The sequence below is a fragment of the Martes martes genome (assembly GCF_963455335.1).
Source record: "Martes martes genome assembly, chromosome: 3".
Taxonomy (NCBI): Eukaryota; Metazoa; Chordata; class Mammalia; order Carnivora; family Mustelidae; genus Martes; species Martes martes.
In genome coordinates, this window is record NC_137890.1 from 109870009 (window position 1) to 109887405 (window position 17397).

A 17397-nucleotide genomic window follows, 5' to 3' on the forward strand; every position below is an offset into this window, starting at 1 on the left:
ATACAGGAAAAAATCCTGCTCTTATGGTGTTAACAGTCTAGTGGGGGGAAGAGAGATTTCAAAAAAGAAGTAAAAGATGTATTGGTGAGATAGTGATACTTTAAAAAAAGAGAGAGAGAGAGGGAACACCTAAGTGGGGAAGGCTTATGATTTTGCATAGAGAGGGAGAAGCTGTGACATTTGGGAGAAGACCTAAGGAAGGGAGGAATATGTAGATATCTAAAGAATGCACACATCAGCATATGCAAAGGCCCTGAGTTAGGATGTGCTCAAGAAGAAGTGAGGCCAGTGTATTTGAAATACAACTTCTAGCGACAATAAATATGATCAATCGTCTTCATCTCATGGTATGGTATGGACGCTTATCAAGAAGACACTCTGAGTTTTCTTTTGCTCTACTGGTCAGAGCTAATCTTGCTTGAAGGTAGTGGATATGGCCCTGTGAACTGCAGCAGCAAAGCAAAGGGTCTTCTACCTACTAACCTATTCCGTCACCCCTGGCCCATTCCCATACTCATAATTCAGCTCCTCAGGTCTTTAGATTTTTCTCCAGAACTGACATTCAATCAGCAATTAATCGAGTGTTAAGGGTCTTTAATTTTTTTTTAATATAGAAAAGATGTTTTAGCTGTGATTATTAAAGGACACATTTGTGTGCCCTGAGGCTGCCTGGCATGGGATGTACTTCTGACATGATTCTGATAACAATTACCACGATATAAGGTAATGCTGTTGCCATATTTATCAAAGCAGACCTCCTGCCATTTCTATTTGTTTAGACACAAGATTTCAATCTTAAAGTAAGGTACAAAATAAGAGACTTTTATTACCTTTTTTTAAAGTTATTATTATTAGCAAAAGTAGTAGTAGTAACCCACAACATACCTTCACCTGCAAGGATTTATATTTGTGGCACATTTATTTCCAACAAAATTGCTATTAATAAATACTCATGCAGTTAGAGAATTTGGTATGCAATGTGCAAATGTGTAAGAAAAAGTGAAAAGTGTCTCAACAATTTCTAGGGCTCTTCCTATGTCATATGGACATAGCTCTTTATTGATAGCTAATGTTAATATAGGCTTAACATAACTTTTATATACATACTCCAAATTTCTTCAAGTTTCCATATCTTCTTTCTGTTTAGACAGACAGGCATTGTGATTTTTAATTGTTAGCTCCCAAAGCCCATTTAACTCAGCTTAATGGAGTCCAGTGCAACCCGTAACTTCCATTAATGATGTTAAGGATGATGAAGATGAGGAAGAAAGGGAGAAAAAGGACAAAGATGACAACCTACCTGTATGCATACAAAGCATCGTGGTCTTTTTCATCATAATGTTTAATCCTTACAACATTGCAATTGAAATATTTATATCCCTATCATACAGATGAGGAAATTGGAATTCAGGGCCATGAAGTCACACTTTCTGAATGGTGGGTCTGTGAACTCAAGATAAGATCTCATACAAAAGCCTGTGTGCTTTCTACCATGCGTTTTGCTCAGACACCATGCAATTATTAAACTTTTTTTTTTTTTTAACTGACCTCCGACTATGTGTCAGGCTCAATGAGAGTATAGGGAGAACCATTAAATTCCAAACTATACCATGGAGATCTGCCTCACCCCACCCTCATTCTTGACTTCAGTATGTATCCCAATGGCAGTTTATTTCATGTAGCCACATATTGGCAAAATAAATATTTTGCGAAAACGCTTTGTGACCCAGAGCACATAATTCTCCGTTGGCCATTCCCTCACAATGGAGCAATTAAGTTCAGTTTTCCTTAGCAAGGGCTCTGTTCCAACCACCCCCCCCCCGCCCTCCCCACCCCGGCTTTCTTAGCCATTACATAACCCAGCACCTGTTTGTGTTGTCGGGAATGTTTTCAGACTAAAGTCCACAGGTGTTTTTTTCTTTTTTCTTTTTCTCTCATGCTATTGAATGAAAATAGCTACACTTGCTTTCTGATGACTAATTTAAGGGAATATTTCCTGGTGGAAATTTCCTAATTGAACTGTTTGACAAAACAGGGAGGGAGTCAGATCCTGCTAGAATATTTCTCCTTTACTCTTGGTTCTGCTTTGACAGTTTGAAGGATTAAGGGATAACAATGACAGTAGTTCTTATTATTACTCAAGTCTTACTATGCCTTTCACACCATCCATAGTGTCCCTGTTGGAATAGATGCTGATGACTACATCTGTTGTGTTATTTAAAGTAGATCTTTAAGTCAAAATGAGGATGTGTGTGCGTCGCCTCATTTTGAGTTTGCTTAATGTTTCCAACCAGATTTTAGAAATAAATCCCAAATGCTTTTTTGCTAAGTGCATTTTCCTTTCAGTTTTAAACCTATGTGTATTTTAAAGGTCATTTAATCCACTCATTTCCAGTTCCTCCGGTCTTAAATCATCACAGTGTTATTTTTTGTAAGAGGTACTTAGTGTCTCAAGAAGCTTTCGGAGACCTTAAAAGCCCAAAGACATTTTTCTCCAAGACCAGAAGTTCTACTTTGTCAAGAGTAAACATGCTTGAAGAAAACCAAGATCTGGGCCTGTTCAATAGTCCAAAAGTTCGAATTTCAGAGGAGTTGGAACTGTGTGAAATGCATTTTGCCATCCATAGTTCAATCCTCTCTATCCCCTCCTAATTTAGGCCGTAACACATGGGGAGGATATCCAGCAAAGCACTCTCCTCAGTGACATCTGTGTCAGAAGGAGTGTCCTGGCAATTGGCAACAGGATCTTCTCCCCTTAGGGAAAGGGAAGGCTTAAAACCCCAAATAATATTAATCTATTACAGATTTCAGGTTACCAAAAGTTAAAGAAAAGGATAATAGCAAAACACTTAGCATTGCTACATGTCAAAAGAAAGGCTACTGTAAATTCTCCTTTGGGGCATGTATTTTTCCTATTATTAAGCATAATTATGCATATACATGTAAATATATTTCCATATTCTCTTCAAAACTCTCTAATTCTTAATATGTAGAATAAAACAATTACATGATTTCACTTAGATTCAAAGAGAAAATTCCTGGTCACTGGAAGAACCAGGCCAGTAGTGGGCGCCTACAGCAACAATATTGGCTCCTCGGGAGCAATCTTGTAGATGTAGGGACAGTGTTTCTAGTCAAAATAAATCTGGGATTAGAGAGACATAAGGATATGCTGACAAAAACCCAGAAATGGTGGCTGAGAAACTTGAATCGAATCTGTACCTTTCTGCTCCTTACTATGTGGCCTTAGGCAAGTGGCTTAAACAATTTGGGTGTCTTTTTCCTCATCACAGAAGTCAGGAGCATCGACTCTGTGTTCTCTCTAGTTCACTCCGGAGTTAATATTTCATGTTTCTGGAACTCCAACACGAACTGTGCCCAAGAATGGGCTTATCTGATGGTCAAAAAGCAAGAAAAAGCTTGGCAATTTGATTACAGCGAACTCATTTAGAAAAATAAAGATTTGAGATAATAAGTGGTTCTTGACAGAAAGTAAATCTCCCTTCACTATTTTTGAACGGAAAGATGAGTTCATCTGAAGCTGTGGCTGGAAAGCAGACAGCAGTGTCATTTGACACACATGCAGTGACCACCGTCGCAACACAGGACCCAGCGAGATTCAAAACGGGCAACAAATAACGCCGCCCGAATCCTGACCGCATCAAGTGTCAGGGTGATATGCGCCTTTATGGGTCTTTTCCTGTTTTTTCCCCTTCTTTAGAAATGTATGTTATGAATTATGATTATTGCCACAGAGCCAAGTACTCACCGGGCTCCAGCTAGATCTTTGTTTAGCGAGCATAAACTCACTGCCAGCTGCAAACTGCAGCTGTCTGTCAGCATTTGTGAGGACAAACTGCTCCACTATCCCCGAACACTTAGCCGTAGACTACATACTGTGTCCTCAGATCTGCTCAGCATACCCCGTGCATTTCCAGGGCACTTCTCGTGGGGGAGGGTCTCAGCGGTTCGCATGCAGAACGGCGCAAATAGCTAGAAGCTGATGTCAAAATGATTCCCCTAATAGAAGGTTCTGTCCCACGAAAACTGTTTTGTGAGGGGCTCACTGACTGTCCTGACATTTCCTGATCTTTCGCTCACAAAAAGCATGGGAGGCTGCCACTCTGACAACTCACTGTTCTTCAGGACATTGTGACCCCTGCGAAGAATGCCAAGAGAGTGGACCCGAGGCCAGGAGCCTGTCTCAGAGCAGCGGAATGTGGGAGCGAGAAGGCCATGGGCAAGGGGCAAAGCCAGAAGAAGGGCATGGCCCAGGGTGCTGACTGCAACCATTCTCCTGGGCCATAGCGTGGGGCAGGAGGCAGGACTCAAAGGGATCCTTATCTTGGGAAAAACCCTAATCTAGAATTTTCAAGTAAACTTGGAACTCTGTTGCTTAATAAGGGGCTTTGAAGAATGACATATTTTCCTCATGTAGCATTTACCACCCTTCTAAGCAAAAGAAAAATAATAATAATCATAATCATAATAATTTCCAGGCACACTTAGGAAAAACGGAAAAACTGGCAGCACCATCCCACACTGAATTCAGCATTTGTGGAGTTAACCAAAATCTCCCCCATTTTATCATCAGAGTGACTCATGTGAGCTGGAAGGATCATTTTTCAGAGGGGTGGCAATTTTAGGAATACCCTGAGAATTATGCTAAGAATTTAGGATTACCCTGCTTTCCCCAGGCATTTATATACAGTAAACTATGAGCTTCTTAAGGAGTAAAAACTAGGACTGAAGTTTCTTTGGGCCCAGGAATGCTCCTAGGACACTGCAGAAAACACGAGATATGATCAGTCAGTACTTGTGGAAGGTATGTCATTTAGGTTTTGTTTAATAATAATATTTTCAAATAAAAAAATAAATCTGGAATTCTTCCCACTCTTGGGGTATTATGAGAACTGCTCTTTGTTATGTAAAAGCATAATTTCAGTAAGAAATGTGCCCTCTTGGGAGGAATGGAACAATGCAAATTCAAATTAATAATAAAACTGTACAATACATAGCATATGACCAAAGTTAGCCCAAATCGCTCACTGTAGAAAACATTCTAAGGTTTGGAAAAAGTCACATCCCTGGGGGGGTGGTGTATGTGTGTGTATGTATGTGTGTGTGTAGTGTTGTGTGTGTTTGTGGGCAGGGCAGCAGTGACCCAACATCAGCACTTTCTTTCCCACAACTTAAACATACGCACAATACTTAAAATAGTTTCATTCAGGGGTAGAAACCATGAAAGTCACAGGATCATTAAACAATAGCAAAGCTCTGTTAGTCCATGATCTTTCCATATTCAAGAAAATTGTAAAATAAAAACAAGACTCTGCAAGGGATCGATATTTTCCAAAGGAACAGCCTCTTACAGTACAAGACTATCTGGCTTGCTAAGTGCCTTCACTTCTCTCTGTGTTATAGTTTGCTGCTTCCTTCATTGAGAAACCTTTTTGCTGGATGTGTTACATATGATGAGCTGGGGTGTTATAATAAACAGAAAGGAAGGCTCAATAATGTATTTCAGTTAGGAAGAAGCACTTGAAAGAAATTGGTTTTGCTATACACATGATGTGAGCCAATCAATAGTGGTTTAGTCTGACAAGCACTGTCAATATCCATTGTCACAGTTCAGAAAGTCTTTAATGGATGGTTCTTCAAAACCCAATGATTTCAACACATGTTCAAAGTCTTGAAATATACTCTACCTGGCAGAAATTAATCACAGATAAACTCTTGGGGTTGAATACAAGTACTTTTTTTTTTAAAAACCGAGAGTCAAATAGCAGTGAAAATTGTATCTATATTAACATGTATTTAATGTTTTGTAAATTAATATATATTTACTTTATGCAACAGCTAAGGTTATAGTCTAATAATACCAGATACAGAGTAAATGCCCAGTACATGTTGAAAAAATAAGAAACACTGGGATGGAGGATGAGGAGGGTATTTTTCATACCACCTCTTCTGTCCACTTATTGATTATTACAATCATGACTATAATAGAAAACATCTCTCATAACCTCATTATTCATAATTGTTAGTGTTATTGAATGTTTATTATACACTAGATATTGTGCTGGGTGTTTTGCAAATAATGGGGGCGTTTAATTTGCACAAGGTGTAGATATTATCAGCCCCACTTACCAGATGAGAAAATAGGACACAAAGAACTTACATTGCTTGAATAAGATCTGACCTCTGTTAGGAGACAAGAGTTGAGATTCAGATTGGATATCTAAAAACTGTAGTATTCAAAAGAGAGAGAAGAAATGAATGAGAGAGAAAGGAATATATGTTTTTTTGGTTACTGTTTGTTTTTGGAAGAAGCAGCAGTAGCTGTTGGAAGGAGGTTCATAGATTAGTGGCTCATATCTGCTTTCTCCCTAAATACTGATCCTGAAGCTTTACTCCTATGAAGCTACCAGGAATAAAACTAGCGGACTCTGTGGTTATACGGAGAAAAGAATGAAATTTCCTGACTTGGCTGAGAGACGTGCTAAAGAGTTTATAGATGAGAATGCATGTGCTCATACTAATGTGGGCTAGGTATAGGTCTGTCTGTCTTTGAAAATGATTATGTGATGACAGGAGTCAAGGACTGAAAAATTAAGAGACCTGGCTAGGTCCCTAGTCTATTTGCTTTAGAGGGAGTCCCAATCCCCACCCTGCATCTCTACTTCTCTATTTATTCTTGTCTTGCTATACACAGCCACCTGGAGCATGGAAAGTGATTCTCATATTTTCCTACAGCCCAATAGCAGAAGAGCTCAATTTGTGTTCACGGTGGTTACGGCTCTGCGCAACCCAGATGCCATCTTCAGCTGCTCTGACTGGCAATCGACAGAGTATTCAGCCATCAACTCTGTTGCTGTCCTGTGATTCACTAATCTCACCGAAGTCAACTCATTTTCCCTTTTAGGTCTATAGTGAGGCACACCACCTAGAATAATTTCAGCCAGCAGTTTAAGTACAGCAGATAATTTAAGACCTTCGGCTGGAAGTATTTAAAGTACTTGACTATAGTGGGAGGCTATTGCCATTTTTCTATGTCCTTAGGACTTTGACAGCATTGCCAAACAGATGGAGAGGCAGCCAATGGGGTAGGTTAGGAGTTCCCATGGGCTCGAACTCAGGCAGCCCTGCGTTTGATTTTGACTCTGCCACTTATTTGCTACATGACTCAACCTCTCTGAACCTCAGATGCCTGATCTGTAGAATGGACAACAATAAGAGAACCCATGATGCTGAAAGGTTATGAGGATTAAATGAGATGTAACATACTTGGTACCTTTTTTTTTGTCACGTTGCCTGTAGTCTAAGAACATCAGTCATTATTAATAACACATGTGGTATTAGGATGATCAGATTGGCTATTTAAATTGGAAATTGAGTCTGCTTTGAAAGGAGTAAAACTATCCATATTACAACATTTAGATTTAAGAAAAGGTAAATATATATTTATTTATATGTCATATATAAAAGTTATAAATTATATATATCTTATATATATACAAATTTAACTTTTCCTACAATCTACATAAATACCACCACTTTCTCTCAAATACTGATGATTTATCTTAAAATTTTTCTCGAACTACCTATGTGTGAAATATATTTTTTTATGTCCTAGCTCAAATGTTTATGTTTGAAAAATTCAGGATAGATTGTTGCATATTCTTGATCACACATAGGGCCAGGAGTTTAGAGATCAGAGAGAAAGCTTCAAAGCTGTCATATGTTACTCTCCTCTATACCCTCTGAGAATACATTTTCACAAAGGTACAAACAAATACACATGCACAATATGTAGTGGTAGCTCTCTCTATTTCTGTCTATCTGGAAGGAAGATTTAAATACCACCCACCCAATTCAAATACTGCTAAGCATGGTCTAGTATCTGAGTCAGTATGTAAAATCAGCATTGAAATTGCCCAATACTCTTAAATATGAATATAATTTCACTCTCCAACTTGGCTTTTTTCCCCACAGAATTCTAAGTGTTAATTTCCTAGAATCTTGCCATGCTGTTACCTCTAGGATGGAATTGTCATGCCTACAAACTCTATTGTTTTTGTTTTTGTTTTGTTTTGTTTTTTTGTCTCTGATATTTGCATTCAACTGTAGGGCTCTTCTCATTTGATTTGGCTGTGGCCTATTTTCCGTCACCAGGAAAGAACCCATTCCTGTATTTAATACACAATCTTTTCTCATGGAAAACATATTTCTACTACATGGTGCCCTTTGTCTGGATTAATGCCCTATGTCACTGTTTTTTCTTTTTCTAGTCATTTCACTTTCAAAATCAGCTACTGCGTGAGCTCAGTAACCACTTACTTTACGAATTTATCAAAGTTTTGAATAAGTGAGAAAGTTTTACTGACACTGTATCGACTCATAAGAAAACAAGAGAAAATATCTAGTCAATAGAAGATATCTTCATGATCTTAATCTTTACATCTTATACTACATCTGATTCCATTTCAGGAAAAAAATTATCATCATTTGTCCTTATAAACACTATAGGTTTTTGCTATTTAGGTCTATTTTCTCTTTCTTCTTTCCTTTTTTCCCGGACTATGTAGTATTTTCATAACCTTTAAAGCAAATATCTTTTCAATTCTTGTTCACAAAAAGAAACCAGATAGACTTAAAATTGAGGGCAAATTACATCTGTGGTAATATTACTCAATATTTGCACTACAGAATTGAAGTTAGCATCATCGTCATCATCAAGAAAGTTACGTAATTCAAAGCTATACTAAATGCTATAAAGAGTTTAAACAAAATGCCCTGACTCACACTATAGGAATACAAAATCAACCTAGACACACCGCAGGTGTGTTATCAGCAAAATAAAAATATTAGGCTTATACATGAAAGACAATGAAGATTTATATCATAGACAGATGAATGCCTTAAAAGCAGAACACACGGATACATTTATTACTGAGAAAAACAGTCATGGAATTTACATATGGTTGAATGACAGGGACATGACAATAAACTGTCAGCTCTTTATTGACACTGGAAATGGAAAAATAGAGTTATATTTGACCACTTCAACTAGATCATTTAGTCTAAAAGTCAACGTTTTTCACTGTATGAATTCTCACTTCTCTTTAAATGGGTAGATGACATAAATAAGAATCCTTGGTTAGATAGCATCCACCTACCCTTCTATTTCGAACTGATCACTTATTTTGTATTCCTACAATATCTACTTGGGAATTAAGTGGTTAAAACAAAGCGCTGCTGTTAAAATGCTCTGCATTCCCTCTTCCAATTATTTCCAGATTTAATAGTGATTTGTGTTTCAAGTAAGTCACTTAAATTTCAATAATTTAGTTTCTCAGGCTACAAGTTGGGGGTTGAAATTATGACTTCTATTTACATCGAGCATGTGAAAGAGATATTAAATGACCAACAGTCTATTAAGCCCAAACTCACCCTCTCTGTCCACTCTGACACAGGGAGTTACGTGCAAAGTTTTGCAAGCTCCCAACCACATGCTGGAGAGGGCAAAGCAGTATATATTACAGCCTTCTGGATTAGCACAAGCCTGTATGCCCTGTAAAGGAATTAGAAGGAAGGCTGAAAAGAGATTTTAAAAACCTGATTTCTCTTTTCAATCAATTTTGGGTAAAGCGTTCTTGTTTCTATAATTTAGAAAGTGGTACAACAAGGGCAATTTCTGGTACACGAAGGTCATAATTGGAAAATACGAGTGGAGACAATTCAGAACTTTGTTATGTAATCCATGTGATGGTTTGAGAAGTGTTTTGGAATCTGTTGGGATTAAGAGCCTGATATGACCTTATTTTGTCATTTCTTTCTTGATCTCCCTCCCTGGACACTTCGGTGTGGTAAGATAATTATAACTGCTGCCAGTTTTGCCCTGAACATCCTCCTATACTCGCAGTATCTGGAGCTCTCTGTGGCTAACACAACTCTCTATCTACACCCAATGTCGATCCCTACATAAAACCTCACCAAAAAAGTGACAAGTAGCCTCGAAAGTTGTTTGTAATAGCATTTCCTTTAGCAACATTTCTGAAACGTTAGCTCTCCAGTATTTCCAAATTAAAAAAAAAAAAAAATAGTAACAGCATGTAAGTGTAACATGGGAATACCACGAAAACAGCAGTTTGGCAGGAAAACGGGATATTTCAAAACAAGGTCCCCAGCAAGAAAAATTCTGGCAGATGCACAATTCTGGATCATATTATCCAAACTGCTGGATTCTGGAAAAATTTGAGGGTTTTCTTTTGTGGTTCTCATCCCTTAATAGAATGGTAGTGAATGTTCATCGTCCAAAGTGTGTTCATTCCCCCTCCCATTACTAAAGTTGAAAAATAAATATACAAAGGAGACTCATTACAATAAGTTTTCCCATCCTAGAGCCGGTTTTAATGCCACAGTGGCTGTTTCAAGTGTAAAACTTGTGTTGTGCTAATGCCTATTCTCATACACATTATTTATTGAAGATCATCTTAAAAAGTCCTCAATCCTTGGGGTGAGCATAGCATAACATATAGAGAAGTTGAATCACTATGTTACATACCTGAAACAAATGTAAAATTGTGTGTCTACTGCACTCAAAACAAAACAAAACAAAACAAACCCCAAAAAGCCCTCAATTCTAACTATTCTTTGGTGCGAGCAACTTTAAGGAAAACAATTAAATCTCTCAATGGGTTAAGAATGGTACTCAAAGCTAATGCCTTTGGCCTGCGTGTTGAGACTTAAATTGTGTATTTTTATTGAAAATTCTTGGGCTTTCAAAAATATTCTGTTTGGGCTTGAAAGAAAAGATCACCCATCAATGGGAAAAAGAGAGGAAAGCATAAAAGAAATAAAAGTAAATTCTAGAATACCTGGAAAACTAATCCAATTCAGGTTAACTTTTTGTGGAGATAAAAATATGTAGAATTAAGAGTGATTCCTCTGTAAATCAGATTAAATGCTTTAGCATTTAAACCTGTATTGCTTTTGTCTCTTTTCATTTTTGAATAAAAAGTATAAATGGGAATGGGAAAAAACTGCTCATTGGCTTAACATAAATCTTTAAATTACAGTAAACTTCACCCTCAAAAAGTAGTTGAATCTCTGAGGAAAAAGAAAAGGCTGAATTCTATTTTTCATAAATGATGGATTATTGTACCACACTGTGTATTTTCCAGTAAAGTGTCCTTTTATTTGCACTGTGTGATTACAAGTTTCTAAAAGTATGTGTGGGGTCACTTGGGTGCTGTGGGAAAATGGAAGGAACACTGTTCTGTTAAAATCAGTAGTGAAATCAGAAGCAAACTATGTCCTGATTATCATAGGCATGTGTTTAAATTTTGCCTTCCTTAATTGGTGATGTTGTATTTACTTAAAATGAACAATTTGGCAAGTTTTTCTCCCTTGACAACAGAAAAGCGTAAACTGTTTTATAAGTTTGGCTGTTAAAATCAGATTTGTAAACCACAATATTCAAAGACTTTTACTGCTGTTTACTGGGACCCCATGATGGACTTTACTTTATAAACATGTGCTTTTTACATTTTTAGTTTGTATTTATAGCGCTTTCAAGTTACTTGCTTAATAAAAAGTATGCTATATATTATAGTCATCTATTGCCTTTAACTTCTGCATTACTCTTCTCAGAACAAAATGAGTGGAATGAATGATGGCAAAGGTCTTGTAATTTGACTTGTCATCTGAGGATGATTATTTATAGCATCAGGAAATAGAAGTGGACACTCTAGTCTGTCTCCAGGAAAGTCATCAGTACAGGCAACTTTGGAGAGTTGGGCCATGTTAAAAACAGTGTGATCACACCCAAGACCCTGCTACTTTCTCAGTGTTTGTGAGAAGGAAACAAGACAAAGCATTTAAAAATATTTGTTCATGTTCTTTGAAAAAACAATGTACCTTACATATGTCTCACATGTAGAGCTAGATGGTGGTATTGAAAACAGTATAGTTTTATATTTTATATATAAAATATTTTGTATCGATTTTGTAAGTGTCTTATAGATATTTTATATAGAACATTATAAAGGTAAATATATAAAATATATAAACATATAATATAAATATATATTTATTCAATTATGTAAATATTTCCATTAAATGTTTCTATATCTTTAATATACATTTATTCATATATGTTTGAATATGTATTTTTATATATGTAAGTTATATAAATATATAATAATATACAAAACATACAAAATAAAAAATATAAAAATACATTTTATGTTTATATATAATATATATTTTTATATTTTAAATACTTTTATACTTTATATATTTAAATTATACATTATATAAAAATATATATTTGTGTGTATGTGTGTGTGTATATATATATATATACATATGTATATATATATAAAATTAAGAATACTATCACCAGAGTACCTAAGGGATTCTGAAAAATATAACTCACTATATAATTATTTTCATAATCTTGCATTTATACTCTATGTACTTTCTAATCACATCATTTTAACTAGTTCTAAAAAGGCAGTAAAAAATGCCTCCTTTGATTCTGTATTTCTCGGCATTCTGTCATGGAAAGTGACAAGATTTTGAGGTGAGACTAGAAATAGAAAATATTACTATTGGTAATCTGTGAAAATTTAGATTGATTGGGCCATATTATTTCAAAAGGAGACTTAAGGCCAAAATTACCCTGAGAAAGATTTTTTTTTTTTTTTTTTCTGAAGGATGTTAAGTGTTTGTTTCTTCAGTCTCCAATTCTAGAACCCAGACCATGGGGCTTTGATAGAGCTATCGTTTGAAACAAATGATGTAAGACTAGTGGTCACTGTAGTGACTAGACTCAGATAAAAATTGATAGGATATGATAGCATATTCATAGTATATGTGCAGTATATTAAGATGCTTAGAATGACTCTTTCAATCATACAGTTTTGAATCAGTTAATGCCTGATATTCATGGTCCTATAAAAGCGTTTGTTGCTTGCACGGGTTCTAATGGCACTTGCTGTTTTTCCAAAATGACCTGAAGTCAGTTCCTTTTCTAAGATTCCCAAGTCTTGTACTTCACACCGTGCTGTATTATAATTACATAGACCATATACATTTTTATCCACAACAATTGAATCCAGCACTGCCATGTATATACTAGGTAGTCAATTTGTGTTTATTTTTTCATCATCTAATATCACTGTCCAGAAATATAATGTGAGCCACATGTGTCATTTAAAAATCTTCCGGTAGCCACATTTTAAAAAGAAAAAAGAAATATGTTCCAATAATATATTAATTTTAATAATATATTTATTTACCAACAATATCCAAAACATTATTATTTCAATCTGTAGCACAGCTTGCATTTCAAGTACCCAAGGGCTGCAGGTGACTGGTGGCTACCATGTTGGACAGCACAGGTCTAAAGCAGTGTTGCTTCATTTTTTTTTTTTTAAGATTTTATTTATTTATTTGACAGAGAGAGAGATCACAAGTAGGCAGAGAGGCAGGCAGAGAGAGAGGGGGAAGCAGGCTCCCTGCAAAGCAGAGAGCCCGATGTGGGGCTCGATCCCAGGACCCTGAGAACATGACCTGAGCCGAAGGCAGAGGCTTTAACCCACTGAGCCACCCAGGCGCCCCCAGTGCCGCTTCATTTTAACTTCAGATACACATGGAAAATATTTGTACAGCCCCCCAGACTGAATGAGTAGGACTGCTCATAGCCAACCACAGCTGCCCCTGGGGCTCAGGCTGCGTTGTTTCTACTCAATTACCCTGAGTGCGGAAGGCATCGGTAACTCTAATCCTATGGAACTGGTATGCCAGGAGCAACAATTGGCAATCTCTGGTCTACAGCAGTGGCTCCCAGCCTCTTCAAGTGACAGACCCATTGACCCTCCTCCCATGATAGTGGTTGTACTTTTACAACCAATTCCTTTAATAAATAGATAGCAGTTAGACATAGAGGTAGATGATAGGTCAGATATATATGTTATATATAATATATAAATATAACATGTAAATATATATACTGTCTGTATGTTATTTACTATATACTATATATACTCACATACTATATATACTTTGTACTGTTTATACTATATATATATTATAGCAGATAAATATCAGATAGATCATCAATCAGATATGCATGTTTTATATATATAAATGCAGTATAAATATATTTACTATTTACTATTTACTATATACACCCACTATATATATACATATACATACACCATTTGTAAAGAGACATATTATTAAAATAATACTTTTCTTTCCTTTTTTTTTTTTTTTTTTGCTTTTTACTGTTTCTTTACATTTTCTCAGTGTATGAGTAGACCTTCCACAACCAGTAAATGAGAACTTAAACAGATCCTGTAACTTTTCCCTTCAATTTAAGGCAGTATTTTCAACAGGGAGCAGTTTCCCCCCCACCCCCCAAGAAGACATTTGGCAATGTCTAGAGACATTTTTGATTGTCACAATGAGGAGGGGGTCCTACTGGCCTATTGTGAGCAGAAGCCTGAAAGCTTCTCAACATCTTACTTGTCCTGTACAAGAATTGCCTGGCTTAAAATGTCAATAGTACCAGGATTTAGAACCCCACTTTAAGGTAATAGAAAATATTATGGTCCAGTTAACTGGCAAGTATTGTCTCGATTCAGTATTTAATAGTGTCTAATCCCTTGTGACAAACAAAATTCAGAACTTAATTTAAAACTAACTCCAAGGTACCTACGTGGCTCAGTCAGTTAAGTGTCTGCCTTCAGCTCAGGTCATGAGCCCAGCATCGTGGTTTAGAGCCCAACATTGAGCTCCTGCTCAGCGGGGAGCCTGCTTCATCCTCTCCTCCCCACTCATGCTCTCTCTCTCTCTCTCACTGTCTCTGTCTCTCTCTCTCTCAAATAAATAAATTAAACTAAAATAAAACTCCACTCTTCACCTAGCTGGGAGGAGGGCAAGATGTTTTCCTCTTCTGTCCTTTGCTTTTCACTTTACCCCAAATCCCCATCTTGCTAACATGTTTGCAATTACTTTGTGGTCAGAGCTGGGGACAGAAGAAGGTTTCTCACAATCTGGGCCAGGTAGACTTTTATAGCAAACGTTCTCCTATAAGCATTTCTGTGGGTTCCTTGGAGACCCCACAAGGAACATTTGACTTCAAGTCCTCTAATTCAGGCAATTTATTTTCTTTCAGTTGCACCTCTCTCCTGTCTTTCTCTTTTTTTCTTCTGAGATCCTCAGGAGCGGTTAGGATGGCTCATGTCTAGCTATCATACAATGATAACCTAGCAAATGTTTCATACCCCATAGCTATTTTTAAAAAACAGTTGATTGAAACCATTCTACTTTAAATGAGTAACGGAACTTCTGATTTTTTTTTTCGCTTTTCATTCTTTCACCAATACTCCAATAAATTAGAATACCAGATAAAAATCTTGGTTTTTTGTGTTTTTTTTAAAATTTTATTTATTTGACAGAGAGAAATCAGAGCTAGGCAGAGAGGCAGACAGAGAGAGAGGGAAGCAGGCTCCTGCTGAGCAGAGAGCCCGATGCAGGGCTCGATCCCAGGACCCTGAGATTATGACCTGAGCCGAAGGCAGAGGCTTAAACCACTGAGCCACCTAGGCGCCCCAATACCAGATAAAAATCTTATTAGACTGTTACCATATTCAAACTTGACCATGGACAAGTTACTTAAACTCTTTGTCTCAGCTTCTTCATCTCTAAAATGGGTAGAATTATTTTACATACTTCAAAGTATCATTGTGAGAATTGATTCAACAAATATTGAGTGAACATTTACATTTGCATGCTAAACAGTGTTTGAGGTATTGGAGACACATTAGTGAACATTTACAAAAGTTTACAAATCCCTGGTGGTCTAGTGGTTAGGGCTTGGTACTCTCAAAAGTTTACAAAAATCCCTGCCCACAGGGAGCTTACACTGCAGTAGAATTAAGTTAAATCATGTTAAATGCTTAGGAAAGTATCAAGCATGTAGTAGGGTCTCAATAAAATTTACATGCACTATTATTAACCTAACTGAATAATTGATTTATTCTAAAATATGATTTGAGAGGAAAAGAGCCTCTAAGAACCTAAGGAAGTGCCCCCAATCCTCCCAGTATGTCAACAATTGGGTTAAGACAGGGAAGGGTCCAGTCAAGATCTATTCTCTTACAGAGACAATGAATTCTTATCAATCATGAATAATAAGATACTTTGAATGTATTTAGACTCTGTACTTATGAAGGTCCAGACCTTAAGTGTTATGTTCATCCTGAAATTCACAGTCTTTAGCATGGAGCCTGATGATCAGTAAACATTCAGTTAATATATGAATTTGACATACACCTATCTTTGAAGATAGAGCTTAGGATAGAAAGCTGAGAGTGGGGGACCAAAGAAGACATGGAAAAAATCTGAGGCAAATTTGTTTCAGAATTTTACCTAGAACTGATGGTGATTTCACATCAATTTAAAAAAAAAATAAGAAATATCTACTTCAGAAAAAGAAATCACCTTAACATAAAAAAGAAGATTGACAAAATTATTTGGGCTTGTAGGATGTTTGAAAATGCCTGAATTACCTACAGGCTGTATAGAATCATAATTAACTGAAATGAATAATTCTAAGAGTTTTTTCCTTTAATTTTGATGAATTTTCTTTGGCCCTTATTCTGTATATAGACGCAGATAAGTGGAATTACGCAGATAAAGATTATCATGTTAAATGTGAGCAAGTGAAAGTGAAAATAAATTGTGAATGGATGGAACTAACCACATTCTCATTGCACATTCATGTGGCAATAGAGCTAATAACTTCATACAGGCAAATTTTTACTCATATGCTGTGTCTAAACAGAAGGGCTTGAGCTGTTAATTCCAGTAGTTCCATAACTACTGCTTTCTATTCATATTTGAATAAAGTAATAATAATAAAGGAGAAATTTACCAAAATCTTTTTTTTTTTTTAATCTCCAGTGTTCAGACTGCATCATAGTGCTTCTGATACAAGCGACAAAAACCGAGTTAAAAGCAGATTAAAGAAGTTTATCACCCGAAGACCTTCGCTGAAAACTCTGCAAGAAAAGGGACTTATTAAAGGTATAGGACATTTTATACTTTTACTGTAACAGTGATAAATGAATATGCCTCTGTGTCCATAGCTATTCAGCTCTAAAGAAATATTAGGATATTTTATTCTTTTTAGGTTGTTTATTGAATGTTCTGCTCCACAGCAAAGGAAAAACAAAACAAAACAAAACTGTTGTCTGGAAAACTAATCCTGAGAAAGTAAAGGTTGCAGCACAGTGTCATTGAAAAATAATACCTCAGTTTTGCTTTCAGTGGAGCTGGGCTCTGCACCAAGAGGCAGAAGAAGGTATCCTAATGGCCCAT

At 36.4% G+C, this 17397-nt stretch overlaps 1 protein-coding gene across 1 annotated transcript in view; it reads left to right on the forward strand.

The window, feature by feature from the left end:
* The window catches only part of ARHGAP15 (Rho GTPase activating protein 15), a 601263-nt gene that overhangs the window by 331340 nt on the left and 252526 nt on the right, over positions 1–17397 (forward strand). Inside the window, exon 9 of the mRNA XM_080798365.1 lies at positions 16981–17103. Coding sequence (XP_080654491.1) covers positions 16981–17103 — 123 coding nt within the window. The remainder of the gene's footprint in view (positions 1–16980; positions 17104–17397) is intronic.